At 35.7% G+C, this 25,400-nt stretch overlaps 1 protein-coding gene across 2 annotated transcripts in view; it reads right to left on the minus strand.

Moving 5' to 3' along the window:
• VAPA (VAMP associated protein A) overlaps window positions 1–23,429 on the minus strand; it is a 38,943-nt gene extending 15,514 nt beyond the window's left edge. The window contains exons 1-4 of one of the 2 annotated variants that reach the window (XM_016119893.2): window positions 23,112–23,429; window positions 6,143–6,295; window positions 3,140–3,243; window positions 2,604–2,684 (exon numbers count right to left, since the gene is read on the minus strand). In XM_016119893.2, coding sequence (XP_015975379.1) covers window positions 2,604–2,684; window positions 3,140–3,243; window positions 6,143–6,295; window positions 23,112–23,190 — 417 coding nt within the window. In that variant the 5' untranslated portion in view covers window positions 23,191–23,429. The remainder of the gene's footprint in view (window positions 1–2,603; window positions 2,685–3,139; window positions 3,244–6,142; window positions 6,296–23,111) is intronic. The other variant, XM_016119894.2, reaches the window with a different exon arrangement.
• Between the last annotated feature and the right edge of the window lie 1,971 nt (window positions 23,430–25,400).

Genomic DNA, 25,400 nt, shown 5'->3' on the forward strand with positions numbered 1-25,400 from the left:
ATTAATAATATATTAAGCTTGTAAAAGCCTAATGATAGTATTATCATTAATTTTTTTCCCCTTTTCTTAAAGTCCTTATATTTGAATGATTTATACTGAAATAGTTACAGATGTACCTGTATTACATCTGGGATTTGCCTTAAAACAAAGTGAGATGGGATATGGTAAGGTTTATATGAAATAAGATTAACCTTAAACTGGTAATTGTTAAACCTGGTCACAGGTTCACAAGGGGTTCACTGTCCTGTCTACTTTTCTGTTTAAATTTCTTCAAAATACAATGTTAAAAAAAACTCATCATCTTTGGGAAATAGTCCCCATGACAATCGGTCACTACCACAAGTCCAAGTAATTAAATTGATGCAAATATGTTTTGCAGCTACTTCATCTAGGCTCAGAATCAGATATTCTCTAGAGTGCCCTGAAATTACTGAACAGACTTCAGGTTACTAACAATGTCTGCTCTGAAAAGATTCCAGGACCAAACTACTGCTCATGTTCCATGGTATGGGACTCTGGGGACTCCATTCAGTGTTTCTTCAAGCCTTTCCAAAACCACTTTCTTGGATCACTGTGGGTTCTACCTGTATGTAGATATACCTGTTACCCTCCTCTATGACGTGTAAAATGGCTAGGCTCAACTATCATAGACATATCATTTCTAACAACTTCTGATTTGGTTTCCAAAGCAGTAAAAGCTACTCTTGTCTTGATCAGCATTATCAAATACTTGGGTTCCAGCTCCTTTCAAACTATAATCTCAAATTGTCTGCTCTATGTTTATTAAATTATTATAATAAAATGACATGAATATTGAGAAAATATCCAAATATGTTTTTAAAATAAGTCAACTTTTATTCTGTGAAATTTCACTTTTTGGAGTATTTCCGAAGGAAACAAAAACACTGTCAAATAAGTATCTGCACTCCCCTGTTCACATAACAGCATTATCTATAAAAGCCAAAACATGAAAATACCTAAGTGATCATCGATGAATAAAATAGATAAAGAAGTTCCGGTATACATACACAATGGAATATTATTCAACCAGAAAACAAGGAAGGAAATCTTGCCATTTGCAAATAATATAGATGGACCCTGAGGATTTTACGCTAAACAAAATAAGTCAAGACACAGAGAAAGACAAATACCGTATGATCTCATTATATGTGGAATCCTAAAACAAGCAAGCAAACAAACAGAAAAAGCGATTAAATGTGTGGTTACCAGTGATAAGATAAATAAGAACGGGAGTGTAATGAACAACATAACAATAGTTAACACTGTTGTATGGCATAGCTGAAAACAAAGTAAATCCTAAGCATTCTCAACAAAAGGAAGAAACATTTTTCTTTTTTTCCTTTTTTTTTTTTTTGCATCTGTACAAGATGATAGATGTTAACTAAATTTATGGCAATCATTTCGCAATATACATTACAAATCATTATGCTTAAATTTATACAGTGCTACATGTCAATTATATCTCAAACTGGAAAAAATAATTAGTTAACCCAGATAATATACTGTCATATTTTCTTGGTTCCAATAAAGAGCTTTGCAAGCTATTGGTTTCCCGCCAACCTAAGCAAAAGAGAAAGCAAATTCCAAAGGGAGCATAAACATGCCATGGAACCCTCACTTTCCATTAAGTATACATGCACTCACATTTTTTTGTTTTTGGCAAGTTTCTCCAAATCCCTTTAAAAAGGCACTTAAAAAAACAATAAATAATTTGATCAACATATAATTACCATTCAGAGACTTTTTCATTTCAACTTATCTTGAAAGAGTAACAATAACTGAGCCCATGTATTTAATCTGCAAGTTCAATTTTCAATAGGGGAAAGAGTCTCCAGATCAAAGAGATAGTCATGTCATACTGTAACTTTATTGTGACAAACATATTATTTCATATAGTGTCACCAAAAAAAAAAAAAAAAAAACCCTACTTACCTTTCAAGTTCTTCCTAAACCATAGAAAGATTCAAATTTGCATTCCAAAAGGAGAATATGAAAAGTGACCGCAACTCATTCTATACAAAGACTATTTTTAAAACTACACACATATATTCTTCAGTCCTCTAAATTATATTTACCTCACATTAATCAAAGAGCAACATAAAATTCACTAAAGAATAAATCAGATAGATTTTGGCCAAAATCAATGCTGAGCAAAATACCTGGGAACAGCCAAACTTGGATTAAACTGCTTATCCATGTAAATTAAATCTTTTATTCCTGGATTGATGGTATATATAATTGCCAAAAAGTAGTTTGTCTGTTATTTAATTATATTTATGTATACACCTGTCTCATTCTAAAAAATAACTTGAAGTAGTTTAAGTGGCAAAATTTAGTAGAATCAAATGATTCTTCTACATTATCCAACTTCTACCTAAAAGTATTCTTCTTCTTGAACAAACATGTTATAAAATAAGTATAACAAGTATCTTTAAAAAACTTAATCACTGGGTCTTACAAAGGAGACCCCACAGGTAGAAACATTAGTATAAACCCCACAGGTAGAAACAAAAAGAAAAATTAATTTCAAGCAACTGAGAACTTGTTAACAGCTTCAAATTTTCTTACATTTTCCTACTTACCAATTTATCATTTTCGTTGGGCATTTCAAAAACACATCTCAATTTAGAATCCATTAAATCATCAGGTTTTGCCTCTTTCCACTAAAAAGACAAAATCGAACATGAGATAAAAGAGGTAGGACCATGACAAACAGGTTTCACCTCAAAAGTCACCTAAAGGATTAGTGTAGCTGCTTGGAGTAGAAATGGTGTCTCTGGCTTGGCCAGGATGCAATGCTGCACTCTGAACTTGTCAGCCTGCCATAGTTATTTGGTAATGCCACAGAATTTTTTATATAATTCTAAAAAGGGCTACTATCATCATCCATTAAAATCACACTGACATCTCTACAAAGATTACAGGATTTTCCTAGTAGCATTTCCAAATTGTTTCTTTGAAATACTTCTCCCATCCTTGAAATAAAGTTAGGATTATCGGTAATTAACAGATTTATAGACTTTTTAAAATTAGGTTTCTCAATTGAGAATTAAACAAATCCCACAGTTTAAACAAAATTACCCAAAATAAATTCTGTTCACTTGACTTCCATACTTACCACAGCTTCCATATCTGAAGTGTTTGGTGGAGCAAAAATTGTTTGTACCATAAACTTGTGTTTGCTTTTTTCATTGGGATCATAGTCAAAAGGCTGTAGCATTACTGAAAATTTAAAAAGGACATATTACACAGTCTTCTGCGTTTGCTTCTTGTTCTTATCATCTCATTCACTAATATGCAAATTTAAAGAAAATCAAGAAGGGTTCAAGGAACCAAACACTGGATTATTTATATTAAGGATCCAGAATCAACTTTATGTTTTCTATTATTTTTAAACTGTCCACCTTTGTGATTCTCTGAGTATTTAACCACCCACAAAATAAATGGCTATTTAAAAAAAAATAAATATTAAGTTTAAGCTTGGAAATTTCCAAAACTTTGCCAACATTAACTATTCTAATGCCTGAAAGCATTGATTAAATCTAGTTGTCAATTAAAACTAGTCATAAATTTAAGCTTCATTTTAATAGTGATAGTATCTCTTGAAATTAAACTAGCATATTTAAAGGAGAAATTTTAAGTAACTTAAAAACTCACTACCATGTATTAATGTTTCAATATAACTGATTTTTTTAAAAATAAATTTTAAATAAACACCCATTCAGGAAGAGTTTATCAATCTGTTTAAATCTGGTTCTAAAACAAAGTATACAAGGAAATCATACAGCCTCATGATTTCCAGAATTTTTCTAGCAGTTAATAACTACATTCAAATTTTCTCTAATCATTCATTCAGTAGCCTATAAAGAGGGTTTTTATAGGACTCATGTGGTTAATAAATCATGCTAAATTATGTAATATAAATCTATTAATGAATCAGCAATTATACAAAATATGTATATAATATTGTAGAAATCATTCACCTGTTAATACTTAGATTTCTGATATACAAACACACACACACACACACACACACCTGTCAACATGTTCAAAAAGACAAATGCAATAAGCAAATGAGAAATATCAACTACATAAGAAAATATTATTTCTAAGATATGTCTGATAAGTCCATCAACTTCTATCATAGTTAAAAAAAAAAAATTTTTAAAGCCAAATACAAAGCAGCCAAAAATTAATAGGATAAATGCCCACGATCCAGATAAAGCACAATAAATTTCCTTCACTGAGCATTCATTATAGGCTAATCAGTAGGAAATGGATAAAAACTTAAAACATGGTTGTGACTTTTTGGTGGTTATACCCCAAGGTTGCAAACCATATAACAAGAGAAAGATAATATTAAAATATAAATACATATGTACAGATTAGAAGAGTAAATCCATAAAACTTAAGTGCTAAAAGGAGAAAGAGGAAAAAATGAGTATGAAAGTACAAAGTCAATTAGGGAAAACTGCTTGAGGAAGTGTAGTTTGAATGACGCCTTACATGGAAAGGCACTACACTAAAAATTGGAGGAGCTAAGTTCTAATGAGAGGAGAGGACTCTGAGGGTATGCTATGCAAATAATAATTATAGTGTATCTAGAGTTTTTAGAAAATCAGGTGCTCAATACAAGGGGTTGATGTGCGATAAAGTGCTTTTTGAAAAGTACACATTTTCTTAAACATTAATACAGTAAAACTTCAGCAATCTAGAACCCTCAAAGAAATTATTCCAAGTAGAAATAATTCTATCTTCTTCCAATTTAGCTAAAGGCCTGATGATTTAAAGAAAAACTTCCAGAATGCATGTACTCATTGCTTACTGTTTCAACAGCGAGAATGCATGTTCTCATTGCTTTATCTTATTTCTCATCCATTTTTCCCATGAACTGACGATTTGGACAAACAAATATGAAGGTATTCCTCCCAGGCTACCGAATCCCAAAACTCACTAAAACTATCTTTTCTAGGCCCTCCTAACTCTGAGTTTTTTGACTAGAGCTACTAAGGGACGATTCAGGGTCATCAAAAACTCTACAGTCTGTCCTCTAACTGCCTCTGCAGTCAGGTTCTACTTCTAAATACTTTTTATAGGTCTGTCCTAGGTTCTTACTCTTTGTATAATTTGCTATTTTTAACCTGCTATGGGCTTGAAAACCAGAAAACTGATACAGAATTATTATATCTTAGGAATACCAATCAGGAGCATTCAGGAATATATATATACACTTTTTTTTTTTAAGGTTCACATGTCTAGGCCACACCCCTAGAGATTCTGACTTGTGAGAGATCCATGTGTGTTTCTGCTCCATGTGTTATTACTATACACAGTGAGAGTTGAGAACTACCGCTAGAAAGTAAGAGTAAATGGCTTTTGTGTGAGGCCTGAGAGGTTCACCCACAATTAAAATATATTCTCATACTTGCTTCCTATTTCTCAGCTACATTTGATGATATCTTTAGAGAGTAAATCTCATGAAGTCTGAGGGAAGAAAGAAACATTTTACAGAGGGCATTAACTATGGCAATAGCAGACTTCACCACAAGAGTAATATATGAAAGAAATCAAGTATATACTCTTTGACTACAAGTAAACACAAAAGGGAGTAATAAAACTAAAGTTTTTCAAGTGCAGGGAACTGTTGGTATTTACAATGAAAAGCAGAAACACTCATCTAATTTTATACAATCAGCAAAAAAGAGGCACTGTATATTTTAAGTAAAAGATTTAGTATACTTCTATAGCTGCAGGCAATATGTTACAATAGCTAGAGATCCAAGTAAGAATGATCAATCACAACAATGACATAATATTTCAAAGATAAAATAATAAGGGCAGAGAATGTGGTAGTGAGCTGTAGAATAGATTAAAAATTCGAAATTGACAGTTGCTTATAAATCAACCACATAACACCCAATCATAACATAAGGGCGAGAAATTATCTGCAACGGTTTGCATACAGTAAGAGAAGAGAAGGACATCATTAAAGGCAAAGCCAGAATCATTTAAAAGCTTTTCTCTCCCTCCAGATGAAGCCCTATTAATTAAAACCAAATTAAACATAATCATAAAATGTCAAAAGTCAAAATTGCATAAATTCAGAATATGATTTTTCTACCTGAAACAGTCACAGTCAACCCTGGGTCAATAATTCCACTGTTGGGTCTCACACAGTACCGACGAGGTGCTGTAGTCTTCACTTTGAAACATACTTTTCTATCCGATGGATTTCGCAATTTAAGATTTGTAGTGACTACATCTGTGAAGGGGCCTGCAAAGTTTAGAAACCAAACATAAACAAAAAAATTTTTAATTGGATTCTCACACACACAAAAAGCAAAATTCAAAATTAAATTACGACCTCAATTTTCTTTAAAGTATGTATTAAAGTCTGTGCACAAAAATATGTCAAATGATTAATAATAGTACTTTTCCCCAAGTGGTAGACTTAGAAATGAGTTTTACTTTCTTCTTCAGTCCTTACTGTATTTTACAAAATCTATACATGAGCTTGTATTACTTCTAGCAAATTAAAGTATTTCAAAGCTTCAATTTATGAAATTAGTCCACAGTTAAATTTACAGTAGGTGAATATCACATAATTGAAAAGATTAGGATTTTCCAATGGTCTTAAATCACTGCCAATCTTCAAATTCATTTTACTAAACTAACTTCAAAAATCTCTACATCTGAAGATACTACATCCAACAAAAACAGTGCTGCTCTTGCTTTACCCCAATTAGGTTTGATTCATTCACTCACATATTTAGTGTTATTATGACCAGTGTTTCAAGTGCTCTAGATACAATGTTTTTAGGCTTGGTTCTGCAACCAAACAACATAAAATGGAAAGACAACCCAAAAGAAGGTGATCCAGTCCTGCCTGAATTAAGTAAGTCCGAACCATTTTTTTTAAGTCAGGGAAAGGAAATATGATAAGCATTTTTGCTCTTGGCTAAAGAAAAGCCTAAAGACAGAATATACAGATTAATTTAGACAATAAATGTCTGTTAATTTGGAGACAAAAGACAAACTTAAAGATATGTTCCAATGGGAAGTGATAACCATACTTCTAACTAACCCGAATGCAATTTTAAATGGCTTTTAAAACAACTGGTTTTAAGTTGTCATTTTTTTAAAAAGCTACAAGACTAAAATCAAAGACAACTATTATACAGGTTATCTTTGTTTTGTTTAAATAAACCATGTCTTTTAAAACTTTTTAAAAAAAACAAACAGATCTGCCTAATGAAATGATAAGAAAAATAGATTTCTAATCAAAGACCATTAAAAAGTACTTATTTCAAGTCCTAGGAAGTGAAATTATTTTATCATATGATTAAAATTTTTGAGTTATAAAATATTTTCTAACAAAGAAGAGGAACTTGGATGAGAGAACAGAGATCGAAATAAAGAGATTAGGAGAAAACATAAAGGCAGAGAACCAGTTACAGAAAAGAAAATTTTTTAATGTCAAATAGCCATTTAAATCAACTGGTATGCAAGTCATGACGGGGGGAGTATATAGGCAACGTATATATGAAGTACAATCTTTCTAACAGCTTGCTTGTAATTACATGGTCAAGTTAATCATTCAATCAGAATACTATTTTACACCCTTTGCTTCTTCAATCCCAATTGCTTGCTTTTTGTTGAGCAGCTTATTAACAACTCCACCATACATTGGCATATGAAAGTAAAGGAGAAAACTCCAATCTGTCCATTTGCCATGAGTCCACAAAATGACTAGCTTTCAACACATTTTAAACTACTGATAAAACTAGGAGTAAGACATAATAGATTCCATTTAATAGTCTCAAAGTCTATAAATTGCTAAAGATAACTGAAAATGTGCAAATTTTTATAAGACTATTTCAATTACGATATTACAAAAGAAACATTTCAAAAATTTTTAATTTTGAGCAACCTGTATTTTCATACCATAATGTTTAATTTTTAAATTTTAAATTGAATTTTTCTAACTCTCCCCAACTTTAGACAATACCAATTATCCAAAATAAGGTAAAATAACAGATTTTTGAAACTGATTTAGAAAATAAAATGTGTCAATTTTTAACAAAACATGAATCCGGAAATAATACTTAAACATTATATTGCCTAGCAGGGCTTATAAATCTTCAGTAATAGATTGTGGTCCTTCTAGATATAAAAATGCGAACTACCCAGAGTTGAATAGGTCACAACAAAAAACTCCAATTTAAAACAAAATTTTTAACTGGATACATTAATCTTATCAGTACAATGTAAAATAACCTATAATAAACCCACCTAACAAATTAAATTGAGATTTTCTGCTCCACTGTGTCCCTCTAACCAAGCCTCTCAATAAAGGTTGCTCCCAGCAGACAGTTCAGAGTCTGAGCCCATCTTCCTGGTTAAAATGGAAAAGGAGCAAGTACTGAAAATCATTAATTAGCATAAGAATTACCAGATTTAATAGCTCTAAGGGTCCTTCAAAGAAACGACTGGTCCACTCTTGTGGGTCATAGAACCCTTTGAGAATCTGATGAAAGCAATAAACTACTCCAGAAAAACATACATAGGTGAATATTCCCAATAATTTTACACTGAATTTGGAGGGGTGGCGGAGTCGGGGGTGAGGGGTAAAGGTGAGATAGGGAGATTAGGTTGTGGGCGTGAGGGAGACATGGACCACTGAAGCCTGCAGGTTAAAAAGACCTAGTAAAATCTAACTTTACAGACCCTCGAAAACAAAGGGAAGATATAAATTTTATAATTGATTTGCTAAAAAACAATCCTAAATCCCAGGTCCCTGTTAGGTATTTCTGCCTGACATTACAACTGAGTGGTGTTATTGTTGAGGGGGGAAAAGAGGAACAAAATGTTAGTTCTGCAATGCCAGGGCAGACCCATACAATGAAGTACTACACCCCAATCCCATCGAATTTTCAAATACCCCTCCAAAAATTCGTATTGATGAAAAATCTTTTTCAGAAATACATCTACTTTGTAAAACAGAAAAAAAATTGTTCTTTCCTCTAATACTTTAAAAAGTGAGTTGACCATTACAGAAATTATTCTACCGGCAGCAGAATCACTCATGATACCTGAATCACAACATATCTGTGCCCTTATTTCAAAATGTTAAAGAAAACCAGTCAGCCTTCTATTCAGATAACTCTTGCCTTACTTCTCTTAAATACAAGCTTATCTGTTAATAAATTGGTAGAGATTACAAGCATCTGGCTAACTTTACTCTATCTTCCAGCACAGTCATGCCCAAACATTTACACAATGAAATGTGTATCTCATCACAAATTTACTTTCTATTTTATTTCTTCTTCATATTATAGTTAGGAAATTATATTGAAATTTTAAGTATGTACTCTGGCAGATAATTTTATATGAATTTCATTTTGGGATGGTAAAGAATACAAAATATAAAATATTTAAATGAGATATTGTGTTAAAAAACCAATAATCTCCTGTTTTTTAATTGACTACTTAGCCTCTGCAATGCTTAGGTGGTTAAACCATAAGAAAAACATGTAAATGGTTACGATAAAAGCCAGGATAGGGGTTAACTAACTTAAGAAAAGAAGGAGGTAGTGCTGGGAGAGGGAGGTAGTACTGAGAGAGGGAGATAGTACTAGGAGCTGGCCAAGTTCTATTTCTTGTCATGAGCAGTAATTACATGAGCAATTACTTTTGATAATTCCTTAAATTGTACATATTTTTCCTTTATGCGAAACAATAAAAGTTTTTATATTTTTAGAAAAGTTGATCTTTGATGTAACCTTTAAAATAAAACAGAGAAAGTGTGGAAAGCAGGGATTTTTTCCCATTTTATTGAGATGAAAAGCAGTTTTGATGAGTGAACATTTGAAGCAATTTATATAGAAAATAAATATTCATGTTTTGAGAATTTATAAAACTCAATCCCTATAAATGAAGAAAATCTTGTCATTCGCCAAGTATAATTTCTTAATTTAACAGTCAGAAACAATTATTGCATTTTAAGATTAAAGTATACCAGTCACCAACTATAAGTACCACCTAATATATACTTTCTATGTTAGAGATGAAATTATACTGTTTATATGTAATAATATTCCATTTAAAACAAGAAAAGTCCACATAATTCAAGTTACACTTATCGGCACTCTTTTACTGGGGAAAAGAACTACAATCCAACTAACTCTACCTTTTATTACATGGGTTGTCCTCCTTTAGTCTCCCTTTTAAACAGCTGTATTTCCTGTCACTAAGTATTCTGACCTAACTCTACTACAATTATCATTGCCAGTAAACCAAAATCCTATTCCCAGTCCCAAATCCTAACAGACAGAAATGTAACATACACAAACATGGCCTCTGTGTAATAGCATTTGGAAACATGTTTGAACCTGAAATTTAAAAAAAAAAAAAAGAAAAAAAGAAAAAGTTTAGGGCAGCTCACCCAGAAGGATGTCTCAGTGGGACCGGCCTGACTCCTCTGCTAAAAATATATTTCTGGCAAAAAATGCCCTTTGTATTCAAGCTGTATATCTAAATTCTAGCATTCAGAGCAATGATTTCCTATTAAATAGTGAGATCTTTATTCTCCAAACCTCTAAACAGCTAAAAGCAGAACCACTCTGACTAAACAATTTAAACGGTTATCATCCATCCATGTTTTGATGTGAATTGCTATTAAAGTTTTCTTGAAATGCCAAGCCTAGTTGCAAAGAAAACTGACTTGGGGGAGAGAAAGAAAGAAAGCAGCTTTCCTCTAAACGTTTTGAAAAATTTCACAGAGAAATTGAAATAACTGTATAGTGGACAATCAAATACCCATTTACCTAGATTCTACAACATTTCGTTCTATTTACTTTGAGATATAACATCTATTTATCCATCTGTCCATTCATCTATCCATCTTATCTTTGATAGGTTCTAACATAAGTTGACAACATCACTACACTCACTTCTAAACATCTTAGCAAGCCTATCAACTTGAGTTCAATATTTGCTTACTGTGAAGAGAATCAATTTTTTATTCAAGATAAGTAGTAGTATGTAACATGCAGCATTTCCAAAACACAAAAGTCCTCGGAGATGCAGCTTAAGACTAAACAGGCAATGCACGTGAACATTAATTCATGAACTCTGTTACATCCATCTAAGCTAGCTACCCACAGGCCTATAGGGAGACAAGTCTCAATGGGTCTCTAGTATTTCTGCATGTTTTGAAAGTGGAGGCATCAGAGGCTTTTATTCAGACTATCTTTTCAAGGACACATTAGTGAACAGTCTTGGAAGATAATGTCTCCCTCATGAGGAGAAAGGATAGGTTTCTTTACTGCCCAGTATAATAAAGATAAGCTTCCTCTGGAAAAAAGGTCAGGCAGGTTTCAATACAGCCCATTACGAAAGATTCAGGTCCCCTAAACTCAAGGTTTCTCAGCTATGACACAAACCCACTATGTGGGCAGCATCCACCTGAACTGAATCCCTTTGCCTTGCCACCATGGAATTTGAGGGGTCAAAAGGAAATCGACATAAATACGAAGCTCAGGCTGCTTGTAATACCCATGAAAATAATATCTTTGTCTCTAAACCTAGGAGTCTCATGTCTTCTACCAACATCCATAAAACTGTAGTAGGCTGTATTTTCAGACCCTTCACTTGATAAGGTCTTTCTGAATGTTTGGCTATTAGACAGTCTGAGTCAGTGACCTTTGCTAATTAATACCGGAAAGTGCAATGCATCAAATCATGAATCTCTGAGGAGAAACATGGCTGACAGTACAATTCACATAATCTATACCTCCCTCACAGCACATCTTGCTTTCTTTTATTATGTATGTGCATGTCTTACCTCACCTAACTAAATATAAGCTACTTTAGAAGAAACATTCAATTCATCCCTGAATGAAATGGAGAAATAGCACAAGCCTTAAGTCATAGTAGTTGCTAACATACTTGTTTAATGAATATACACTAAAGTATGGATGAATAGTCACATGGATGCTTTTTAATCAACATGCAGCAACAAAAAATATTAAAAGTATGCATGTTTTGTTTCAAATGCTATCACTCTAGGTCTCCATAAATCATTTATTCCAACATTGTATTTTTACTCCTTCATCCTATCTAAACTGAAATAGAATAGGTAAAAATCCTAATGAAGACTAGATGCTCAGCTCAATTACATAAAAATGTAGTGTAGCAATGCAAATGATGACTACTTCAAAGTTTTCACAAGTTTTAGCAAATTAACAGCTATATAATAATTTTCCAGTTACATAGGGTTGAACAGTATCATGCTTAGAATAATCATGCATATGAAGTATACAGAATAACTAAGAATTTCAACAGTAATAGGAGCGTGGCAGCAGCAGTAATAGTAAAAATAGTGATAACAACAACGTAAGTTTTTACGATAGCTCGCCTTTACTGAGCACACCATGTACCAGTAACTCTATGAATTTTGTCATTTAATCCTCATAACAAGCCTTTAAGGTAGATACTTTGATTATGTATTATCTACATTTTACAATGAGTCAACTCAGAAGTTAAAACACTTTCCTAGGGTCATACAACTACAAAGCAATAAAAGTGGACAAATCAGGTTTGACTCCAGAGCCTAAACACTCATAAATTCTATGTAATTTATACAAACTACCTAGCTATATTTATTTCCAAATTCACAAGCAGTCCAGGTACAGTTCTGCAACATTAAGCATAAAACTGTAGTCAAATTAGTAATCAATAAGATTTTTAAATGGATATTGTATTCCCCTTGGTCCCAAAGATCACTGATGAACATTTCCTGAAACGAGTATCAAAGACTGAGAAAAAATTTTATCTCTACATCGAAGAAAGCCCTAACATTTTCATTATAATTTTTTTTTAAAGCCTACAGCACCTGGTCTCCCATCCAAGTACTAACCAGGCCCAACCCTACTTAGCTTCCGAGATCAGACAAGATCAGGCATGTTCTGGGTGGCATGGCTATAGACTCATTACAAATTTTTTAAATGAAGTCACCTTAATTTACCTTTTCTGTATTTTTTCCCAAACACTTGAAATCTTAAGACTTTACTTTTTAAAATCTAGATATGGTAATATGGGAGGAAATAAAAGAGAAATGGATATTTTGGGAGAACTTGAAATAAACATTTTAGCACCATTTATAAATCTAAAAATCCTGTTAGAGTAGAAGTAAATTAGAACATGAAAAAATGATCACGATTACATGAACTAAAAAAATCACCTGATATAAATGTGCAGTCACATAGAGAAAACATAAAATGTATCCAATGTTAACAGTAGTAGGTACATAGTAGCCAAGGTGGTAAATATTAAGTACTGATTTTATAATCAGAAGGGACTCTCAAATGTGTACACATATTAGCTTAAATTGCTCATAAAGCCTTTTATTGGTAAAGTCCTAAGGGAAAAAAACCAAAATGATTCGGAAAAATATATCTTCCAAGGATGGTATTACTAAGAATTTGGCAGTGAAAATTCAGAAGACAAGACCAAGCAATTCATCTTGCCCTACACGTTACAAGAGTAAGTAAAATTTTTTCACAGAGAAAACAAACTAAACAGAAAACACTTATGATGTAAAGCAGCGGTCCCCAAACTTTTTGGCACCTGGGACCAGTGCTCCTATGAGAATCTAATGCCTGATGATCTGAGGTGGAGCTAAAGTGGTGATGCTAGTGCTAGGGAGCAACTGCAAATGCAGAGGAAGCTTCACTGGCTCACTGGCCACTCACTTCCAGCTGTGCAGCCCAGTTCCTAACAGGCAGGCCATAGACCAGCACCAGTCCAAGGCCTGGGGACTGGAGACCCCTGATTTAAAGGTATGGCAGTCACTCCAATTCCCGTCAAACTATCCAAGTACTGAAATAAAAATAAATATATACATATATAGAAATATATATGGAGAGACATATATGGACATATACAGCTACAAAATAAAAAACTGAAAATGCAGGGCCATTAAGAGACCTATCAAATTATACTGCAAACTATATTTTAAAATCCTCATATTAATGATTCTTTTAAAATCTATATTTTCTAAAATGGTAACAAATCATATTCTTAAAAAGCTAAAATACATATAACTAAACTTCATTCATTTAAATCTGAACTCTGAAACAGTACCAAGTGTTCATAATAACTCTATTTATAAAGAACATCCCAAAAGCCAGAGAAAAGCAGTTAAACAAACTATGGCATATTAATAACATATAAGTCATCAAAACTGACATCTATGTGGACGTTTCTTCTATAAATAAGACATTGGTCTAGATTACTTTAATAAAATGAAATATATGCTACAATCAAATCATAAAGTTGAACTTATCATCACAAATCATGAAGTCCAACCTAGTTTAAGCAAGGAATTTTATTATGGAGAATAAAATCATACTTAAGAGATTATAAAGATATAAGCAATCTCAATGACACAGGAAATGAAGCATAGCTGGCCTCACTAAAAGAGATTGCATTCAAAAGAAACCAATTCCTGGGACCACAAGATCTCTTGCCTGCTTTTCTCTCCCTCTTCTCTCTCAGCTAGTTGCTTCCACTTGCACACTGCCTACATCAGTCATTGTCTCCAAGCTTAGGTAACCTTAAAGGCCTAAAGCCTCAAATAACTATAGTTGTGTTTAAAGGGGAGTCATTACAATTTTGACTGGTCAATCATCAGCATATATACTGGCTGGCCTTGGGTTAGGTACCCACCACTGAGCCAATTAGCACTGTCTGGGGGTAGAGGGGTCCTATAAATTTATTTGCTGTTTAGACCTACCTGTCTCTGGCAGAGTCCATTCTCAGAGAAATAAATACCCCCAAACAGACCTACCATACTTCTCACAAGAGTCCAACAATAAGTGCTCAATGAAACTTAACGCATGTGTATATAGTTATAATTTGTGAACTGTCACTGAATGGCTATAAATTAGATTTACTTTCAGATAAACATGGTTTCCTACTTGTCTTTATATGCCTTGATCTGTGAACTGTTCTACATGGTTACCAACATTAGACCTGCTTTCTATTTACCTTTATATAACTTGCCTTATTTAAAAAAAAAAAAGACTTCAGACTGTATAAAGGGCTAAGTTATTAATGAAAACTAAATATAGATAGGAAGGACAAATGAATAAATACAGGAAGAACAAATGAAATCAAAGGCATCAAGTCTAATGACAAAATAACATTTTTCTCATAAAAAGCACTGAATGTTCATTGTAGAAACCTTGGAAAGCACAGAAAAATAAAAATATAAAAACAAAAGACATCTGAATCCTAAAGCAGAGTTAATGATTGCTAACATTATTTTCTTTCCGATCTTTACTCATGCACATATTACCATAAAAGGGCTCATATTTATGCAACTTTTCAGTGGAAAGGTAAGGCTGTCATCACCAACTTTGCATCACTAAAAGTGAGACAACCAGACATTTATCTATACCTGATGTAACACAATTCCATCTATGAAGTATTTTTACCAAAACATATTGAAACCTGAATCAAGCTCTAAAATTTAACTCCAAATTTATAAGAAATACATGTCAGGAATATTAGAAATATGGGACAGTCTCCTGGACAACAACCTGATTTTTTCACCAAGTAAATGACATGAATAAAAAAAGAGGTGGGAGAAGACACTGTTTCATATTAAGACGACTTGGATACCAATGCATAGATTGAATAAACCCAACTAAAAATCTGAAGTATACTAGGGGAAATTTCAAGAGATTAAATATTAGATGATATTAAAGAAGTATTTTTGGTTTTATTAAATGATAACGGTGTTGTGATTATATTTTTTAAATACCTTTTTTTGTTTATTAGAAATGCAAACTCAAGTATGTAGGCTTGAAATGTCATAATATCCAGAATTTCTTTAAAATATTTCAGCAAACGAAAAAGCAAATATGATAAAAATAAAATGCTAATATTAAACTAGGTATATAAAGTTATTAAAGTATATAAATGTTTATGTTTTTATAGACGTTTTCGTAAGAAATTTTAAACTTTTTATCGAGTAATTTGAGTCATATTTCTGTTATAATAAACCCAGTAAACAAGCATTTGCAAATGACAGGACCCCCTGACATTTTTTTCCCCACAGATTTTTTTCTTTAGTATACAAAACAGTATACATTTTGTGGTCTGCACACTATAATAAAACAGCAAATCTTTAATTTTCTTTTAAATTTTTTATGGTTGAAGTAAAGCGAGACCCATCCTATCCACTCTGAAAGGCAGATGCAATTTCACTGAATGATCATCCAAGACACAAAATCAACAAGAAAGAGATCAGGAAGGGTCTCTGAGAATATAAAAGGGTGCTTGCTAACAGACTAGACTCCTCTCACAGACCAGCGCTGCATGGTTAAGAAAAGTTTTAAAGAAAACTTAAAAGGTAAATTAGTACAGTAAACCAACAACAAAATTACCAACGCTAACAATGACAAAACACCAAACTTGGAAGGACTTAATCCAGGTTTCCCAATTCTTTATGTGTCTTTTTCTGTTTATTAGAAAAATGTTTTCTTTTTGTACTCAACTGTCATACATATTCACAAACATTTAGGGCCAGAACACCACCCAAGAAATCACCTAGTCGCACCTCAAATTAAAAGGTAAAGCACAAAGAATGAACAATTTATCTATGGCTAGTCAGCTCTTAACAAAATATCCTATCCCTTTCTGGAACTACAAAATTTTTTAAAACACAACTACCTAAACAAAGGCAGATGAAAAACCCTACTGAGAGACATTCAAGACTAAGAACATGGGAATTACAGGAGAAATCATCTGAGTCTTATTAATGCAATCAAAGTTTACTGGGCAATCATCCCATGCCCAATCTTGTTACTATGGACATAAAAATAAAATAAATGGCTATGTAATTCACAGTACAGTTTGGGAGAGAAAAACAGGTAAGCATAAATACTATGTAATGTGGTTAGTACTGTTATCACAGGTAAGCACAAGCTTTGATAGTGGCATGAAGATGGCAATGGCCAACTTAGACTGAGAGAATCAAAGACTTCACAAGAAGTGATTCTTAAACTGGAGACTGCTTGACAGAAATGAGCAAAAACAATGTTCTGAAAAAAGTATATGCAAAGTCTTGCAACAACTTAAAGTATTTGGGAAAATGGTATTATATAACCAAAACTATGGGTAGAAGAGAAATGGTGTGGTAGGCAGCCAATTTTGAACTTTTTCAAGTACATAATGGGAAAATAATGTGGGTTCTTTAACCAAGTGAACAACAATATCAGGATTACATTTTCAAAGGGTAGTTCTAGCAGCAGCATGGAAAACAGTCTGAAGACAGGACACTAAACATAAAAGAGATCAGTCTGCTGACTAGTAGATAACAATCACCTGAAGAAATTTTCCAAAGTCCAGACATTTCCCTGAGTAACACATCCCTCTAACCAAATGCCAACCAGTCACCACTTCATTAATATCTAAAAGGAGCTAAACATAGCTAACATATTTAATGAGATCAAGATCTTCCTCCTGCCATTCTCCCCACCCCCAAATAAAACAAACGCATTTGGTCCTCATCCAGACAACCAACGTTTCTTAGCTCACTGCATAACATCGCCATTCCTCCGGTTATGTAAGCTAAAAACAACAGACATCCAAGATAACCTCTATTCTCAGTGATCCTATCAATAGACCACTAGGTCACATTGGGTTGATCCTCTTTAACTTTTCATCATCTCCAATACCATTCCCTCAGTCCAAGTTGTCACCTCTTACCTGGACTGCCTAATTCATCTCTATCTCCCCTCTAATATTACTTCATATTGCTAACAGAATTTTACAGATATAGATATATACTGATATGCAGATGGATACTTTTTAAATACAAATATGATGTCACTCCATTCCCTTGATCTCTACCATTCCCCCCACTTAAAACCCCTCGGTGGGTGAGAATAAAAAACTCTTTACTTGACCTACTAAACAAGCAGAACACTCATCTTGGCTGTTTCCACTACTGTCATACTGACTCTTTCAGCTTTGCAAATAACATGAGGTATTATTTTACATGTTAAATGACATGTAAATGTTTCATGTTCCCTCCTGCCACAGGATCTTTGTACATGCTGCTCCTACTATATTTCCTTTCTTCCTCACCCAGATAATTTCTACTTCTTGAAAAATCTTAAGTCCAACTGTGACAACCTTCCTTGACCACTACCTAGGCTCTTCATAGCTACATTTGCTGCTTCTGATTATCTAGTTAGTGTCTATTCCAAGAGAAGTGCCTCATGAAAACAAATGTTATTTTTTAACTCAAAACTGTAGTTTTAACACTTATTCACCATGCATAACATATAGCAGAAACTCAAATCTTTCCTGTATAATTGAATAAATTAAAACAAATAAAATTAAAAGTACAGATGTATTAAAGGGGACAGGTTAATTATTAGATGTGCAAAGTCATTCTGGTGTGAGTAATGATGATGCCACTAAAAAATAAAACATATGGAAAGAGCAGGCATGGGTAGTAAAAAAATCAGTTTGGTATGAGTTTGAGATGTCTGAATAATACTGAAATCCAGATAGTCAATAAGTAATTAGTATGTATTCCAAAACTGACTATAAAGTCTCAATCAAAAGGCAGATTTGGGCGTAACAACATTTCCAAAGAGAAGAAAAGCCCTCAAAACAGTTAGACTGAACAAGGAAAGTCCACAGAGATAAAATTGAAACCAAACCAGAATCTCAGGAACACCACAGCATTTAAGGGAAAAAAGGCCATAAATGATACAATAAATGGAACAAAGAGGAATATCAGAAGATAACTGAATCAAAGAAGTAAAAAGGAATAAATTTTTAAAAAGAGGAAGTGTCAACAATGTCAAGTGCTAAAGAGAGGTCAAATGAGATAAAAATTGAAAATGATCAGTGCAATTAGCAATCAATAAGTAGTTAAGGACAGAAACAGTAGTACTACAGTGGACAGGAGGTAAGGAACTGAAGAGCCAGAGAACATGGACTATTTTTCCAAGAAGCTGACTGCAAAGGAAATGAAGGTCAGAGAGGAACATGTACCAAAAGAAGTTAGGGGTCAAGGAAGTATTTTGTTTGCTTGTGAAATGAAAGACTGAGGTGTATTTATATATTTAAAAGAAGCAGCCAGTGGCTGAAAGGGAGTGGGAAAATATCTGATGGAACATGGTTTAGGTATGATTCATGGGGGTTTTACCTTAACCAGCAAGACTAGCAGGAACAAACAAGCTTAGATATGAGGTTTTCTTTCTCAGGGAAGAAAGTATAGATGTGTACAAATGAACAAGTGTTACAAGCGGAGACAGCACATCGTGAAAGGGCTTGTATGGCATACTTAAAAAAAATTTTTTTTAAATCAGGCTTTTATCCAGTGGGCAATCTAGAGCTATTTGAAAGCTTTTAAGGAATGAATAAGACATCCATGTTTGGGGGATGGAAGTGGGGGACCACCCAGACGTTTGAGGTAGCCACTGTGAAATAGGAGCTGATCTGAAATACCTAAAAATGTGCCAGATATCCAAGAACAAGGAATATTCTATCTTCACTTCTTCTTCGTAGTGATGTACTGCTATTCAAAGATGCTCTGGCTGACACATCACAGGGCCCTCAGGGAGCTTAATTTTCTTTATTACTGTTATGGGCCACCTTCAAAACAATGATTTTGATCTATTTTCCTCTTCCTCTGATCACTAGGGGGAAAAAATATATTTGCAATTTATTTTAGTATTTTCTAGACTTTCTTCTTCAAACTTTCCTCCAAAACTATGAATAGGCAGGAAAAATAAAACATTATATAATATGAAATAAAAAATTTTATAACTAAAAATTTTAATTATAAAAAAATAATAGTCCCTCACATGCAGTAACAATTTTCAAATCTGAATTCTAGGTCAAATTACTGTCAGGTTTTAAACAACAGAATTTGAAAAGATCTACTTCTTTTTCTTTATTAATGTTAATGAAAGAGATATTTAGAATCTACTACATCATTATAAAAGCACTTTCACACATTAACAATTATATAAAACAAATTTTGAATATCACATATGTAGAAAATGAATTAAACTAGTATCTGCATCTCCACAATTGTACTAAGTGTAGATAATTCATATCACAATTATGTTATGTACATAACAGAAAAACTCGTCCCCTCGTCGTCGTCCCGTCCCCCCCCCTCCCGTCTCAGAATGATTAAATGACATTTCTCTTTAAGGAAACTGTCAGTCTAATGTAGAGTCAAAATAACTCAAATAAACATATGAATATATGACATTTTGCAAAACTATCCTTTAACAGACTTACTTAAATTAAAAATTATAAGTGATTTAGGGCAAGTCAGAGTGAAATGACTTTTTATATCATCATCAGACCACAAATAAGGAGAGTGTTGATTCTAAATGAATCTCCTCACTTAGTGGTGAGCTGTGCACTGGAATAGAGAGGATTCCATCAAAGTAAACTTTACCTTTGACTAAAAGAATAACATTAAGGAGAAAGGACTCAAATGACACCAAATGTCACCTCCTAATTCATCCTGTCCCTCCTCTTTAAATTGAAGCTCACAGCAAACCATTGGGTATCTTAAGTATAAGCCCTCTCTCATACCAGTGGTAGAGCAACCTCCCCTTGCTCAATTCTACTCTTCTCCAACTAGAAAACAAGCTTCTTCCTAGAAAGTTTCATTAAGGAATGCGCGGGGGCAGAGAGGAACAGGTTTTTTTCCTCATACTTGTTTTGCCTGTTATAACATCTTTATGCCTTTTCTGTCTCTTCCACTAGTCTCTCAGTTTTTCAAGGGCAAAGATAAAACCTATCCCATTTTACTGCTAAATTGTACGCTTTCCCCATTAAACCACAAACTGTAAATCTTTTCTCCACCTTGCTTAGCACTGAAGAATCTCCAAATATAAGCTGGTACCTGGTGAATGAATTCCTCATTGTTGAATATTCTTAATACAGGGATAGCTCGAAGCTTTCAGTAAGTGTTAGCTAAATAAATGACCCAATTGAATGTGTCCTTATAAACTTTTCAATGAAACACTTTGCCAATTTTAAAAGGAAGCCACTGATGTCCAAACTTTAAAAATGGGCCTTGTTAAATGCTTTTACCACAACCCCAGAACCGCCTGTTCTGTAATAATGACTAATAATTATTCGATACCTAAAATAAGTGAATATATGGATGTCATCGTGCAGCGTTTTCGGTTAACTGGCTTCTCCACTATTATTAGTCCTTAACAACGGCAACATTAAGCTTCAAACTCGATATTTCCTGAGCTAAAACTAGTTTTTAAAGGCTTCTAAGCAATACACACATATTTATCCAGTAAATTTCCTCTGTTAACTAAGCTTGTCAAAAAGTAATGCCAAAATACACACCATAAAGATGTACATTAAATTCCTCCAATCTAAGATGTGGCTATTTGAGTTAGGTAATTTCATGATCACCCACAAGTTTTTTTTTTCTTTAAGCTAAAACTATGTAATTCATGCCACACACATACACTTGAGACAATAAAATACATTTAGTGCCCCTCAAGTATTTCATGATTGTCTTAAAACCAAATCCTTACCTAACAAGCAGCCCATTTAAATACACTACAAGCTTACAAAATAAAGGAATTATATTACTCTCACGTAATACCAGAATACAGTATTTTAAAATTCTTAATTTAAAACTTTTCCTATGGAAAATAATATAACTTTTTCTTTTGGACTCGATCTTGTACCACAATGAAGGATTTAATTTTTTTAAGGAATGGACATCCACAAAAACTGTTCTCATCGTGGCTACTGAAACTGAAATACACAATAATAAATCCTCCAAAGCGGGATTCACTTTAAACTTAACCGAAGATTGGAAGGAATCTGCTTCCTACTCGGCATCTTCGCACTTTTATTATTCCTAAAAAGAAACCTGTTCAGTTTAACTCTTTACCCTAAAGTACCCTACATATTGGAAAGCAAATGGGCCAAACAGCCCCTTGAATTCCTCAAGGATCACCAAGTCAGATCATTTATCAGAGCCATTGCTGCAAAATAAATCAACAGCGCTCCAGAGCTGAGTGACACCTTATCAGCCTTATTGTGGGGTGCGGGGCAGGGAGGGGGTGGAAAACCGCAAACGTAAAGGCAAAAGTCACAAACACTGAAGATTCCACAGCAAAAGAGCTAAATTAAAGGCTAAACAAGAGCAAACACCAAGTCTGCCCTACGCGGAAGGTAAGCTAAAATGTCATATCAGAGGACCAGGAAGAAGTCTACTATTAACCTACTACTATCAATTCTCCGACTGACGCAGAGCTTTCCTGCCCGCACGCTCTTGGGTCTCTGCCAACACAACAGCGTAAGTCATAACCAGAAGATTCATAGGCTTCTCCGCCTCCCTAGCGCTCGAAGTACCCGAAAGCCAATTTATAAACGGGACAAAAAGCTAGGGAGCGGCATCCTTGGCGAGGGCCGAGGACGGGCTCCACCCAGGCGAACAGAGGCAGTGGAGGCCATGGAGTGGTTCTCTCGGAACCTAGTCCAAGGGCCGCCGCGCCGCTGCCTTGCCTCCCTCCCACCGCCTCTGACAACGGGTGAGAGCGACGGACGTACTTGCGCCAGCCCCACAGCTTCCTTTTTCCACCGCAGACCAGAACGCAAGCTCTAAGGTCACCGCCCACCCACGCCCTCCCAGACAACGCCCGACGGCCCTCGGGGGCCAAGGACAAGTGCCAGGCGCGGGCAGCAGCGCGGGCAGCAGCAGGAGGCGCCCCCGCGGGACCGCAAGATGGCGGCGGCGGAGCCAGGGCCGGGCCCCTCCGCCGCCCCGGGGCCGGCGCGCGCACCGAGTGCGAGCGGGCGCGGGAGGGAGCGGGCCCGGGTGCTGGGCAGGCAGGCCGAGGGCCGAAGCGAGGCGCCGCCGGAGAATGAAAGTCCTGGGGTGTGGGGGAGGGGACGCTCACTCGGGCCCCGGCCGCCAACATTCCCTCCACACCCACCGCCCGCCCCAAATCAAGTCCTCCGCCCGCCCCACTCCAGTCAGGGGCTGCCTTGTTCCTGCCTACCTTTGAATTTGAGGTCTGTGGGCGGGTCGAGAACCAAGATCTGCTCGTGCTTCGCCATGGCCCCAGAGGCGGACGCCATCGGAGAGACAGCGCAGAGCGGGGGCGCGCCCGCGGCGGCGGTTTGCTGGCTGGGGGCGGGGGACGGCGGCGCCGGCTAGGCCGACTTCTATGATGGGACCAGCTCACAGTTCCCGCACCCCGAGACCTGCCGCTCTGTCGCCGGGTCCGTGGGCCGCCCGCTAGGTCAGCAGCTCCGGGTCTCACAACTGACTCAACCTCACACCAGCCGCCGCGGCCACGCGCACTGCGATCCTTGGCGCCCCACGTGACAGCTTCTGCGTGCCTGCGTGCGCGCCCCAGCGGCAGGAGTCCCTAGCGCTCGTACCGCCCTCGAGTACTGCCTTACGCGGCGCGGGCTACTGCGCCTGCGCGCTCCTGGCTTCGTAGCTGCTGGTAGCACAACCCAGCTGTCAAGGGAACGGGTGTGGATAGGGGGCGGAGCTAAGCCCGTGAGACTGACGCGGTGCGCATAGCCAGGCAGGAGGGCACAATCCTCGGTCACGTTTAGCTCCTCTTACGAAACTGGAGAACCCGCTGTGGTAATGCATCACCATCTTCCAAGTGGGAATGCCTAACAGAAGGAAGGGCTAATCCGACTCATTAGACACAAGTCCCAGCATGCTCCTTGCAGGGGCGGAGCTGCCGCCCAGGATCTGGTCTTTTGTGGCACTGCGCGATGCTTGCTGGGAATTGTAGTAAAGGCAGTCTGTGGGCGGGAAGGAGGGTGAAGTGCGTTGAAAGTCTATAGGGTTGAGCACGCTGACACTCGTTTTGGCTCTCAGGGAGCTTCTCATCTACGCTTAAAAAGAAAAACAAAGTCTTCTGGAGACTGACGCGAGGTACCCTGTTTGGAAATGAAAAATATGCTCCGTGGAAAACATACAGGGGTCTGTCGGTTTGCTCTCTAATTCTATCCGTCCCTCTATTAGGAGAGGTAAATTCTATGTCGTATTCTAATCCAACCTCTCCTGCTTCCTGAATTCTGCCCAGTGATGTAAAAGCAGTTGAGAAAATGCTCATCTAAGAAGCAAACGCGTCGTTGGGGAACTCTAACAAAGCACAAGTGTAAAGCTAGAAATGAAAGTCAAAATCTACAGTGTTCAGTTGCTGTAGTCTATTCTTCAGTTCTTATTACTGATAGGCCCAAACCAAAACACTTGTCACAGTCACAGATTGGAAATGAATTCCAAACTGCATCTTTTACGGTGGCATGTAGCAAAGTGAGCCAAATAAGAAAAATCCCAGCAACAAAGTTGCTAACAAATCTTTAAGCCATTGCCAAGGTTAATGCGGACAGAACATTAAATGAAACAAATGAATGTGCTATAAATAAACCTTTATAGTACTTCTTGAATTTAAATCCCTAGGAAGCACCAGGAAACAAAAGACAAACTGCTGCTGGCTGCTACCTTGAAGGAGCAGCCCAGATTTGTCTAGAAAACAAATGAGACAAATGAAACAATAGTCTAGGCACAGGCACAAAGTCCAAGTTTTCACGTGCAATCCAGGTATCAGGTCCATCCAGGAATAGCTCTCTGGACTAGCTAGCCTAGCATTCACATACAATTGTGCAACACAAGAGAGATGTATCTTCAGCCATGAAAAACCTGAGATGGGAGTGCTTCAGTAGTTCAGAAAAAAGCATATGCTAAAGTTACCTTTCCTTCAATTTCTTTTTATTCACAAAATTTATTTTTTAATTTTAATTATCATTAAAGGAGCTTCTCCTTTAAAAATTGTATGTTTATCAAAAGAGATCTTAAGGTTTAAAAAAAAGTTGAAGTTGATAGTCACGCCACAAGAAGGTGTCCCACATAATTTTAGTTATGAACTGACACCCCTAAAACTGACACAAACTCCAGTTTTTTGCTTGCCTAGGAACTCTTATCCATGGGCAAATTATCCTTGGCTGAATGGCTCCTCCACAGCTAGATGGGCACTACTTTTAGGAAATATATGGGAATCTCCAGTGTGTTAACAAGCAATTAGCAGATGTTGCATTTTAAGGAAGTTCCCAGTCACTCCCCATTCCCCAAGAGTTCAATAGGAAGCTGGAACTGGATGTATTCTAGATTCCTAGTCATTAAGAAACCTCTGCCCGTTTAAGTCATTACCTTTGGAAACATTGTTTTTCTCTTCTAAATGTTGCTTCAAAAATTATATAGCTATAGTCTTAAAATCTATATGAATTTAAATATATGGTAGTCTAAGAATACATGAAATGTCTGT

The sequence above is a fragment of the Rousettus aegyptiacus genome, unplaced genomic scaffold (genome assembly GCF_014176215.1).
Source record: "Rousettus aegyptiacus isolate mRouAeg1 unplaced genomic scaffold, mRouAeg1.p scaffold_m13_p_12, whole genome shotgun sequence".
Classification (NCBI taxonomy): domain Eukaryota; kingdom Metazoa; phylum Chordata; class Mammalia; order Chiroptera; family Pteropodidae; genus Rousettus; species Rousettus aegyptiacus.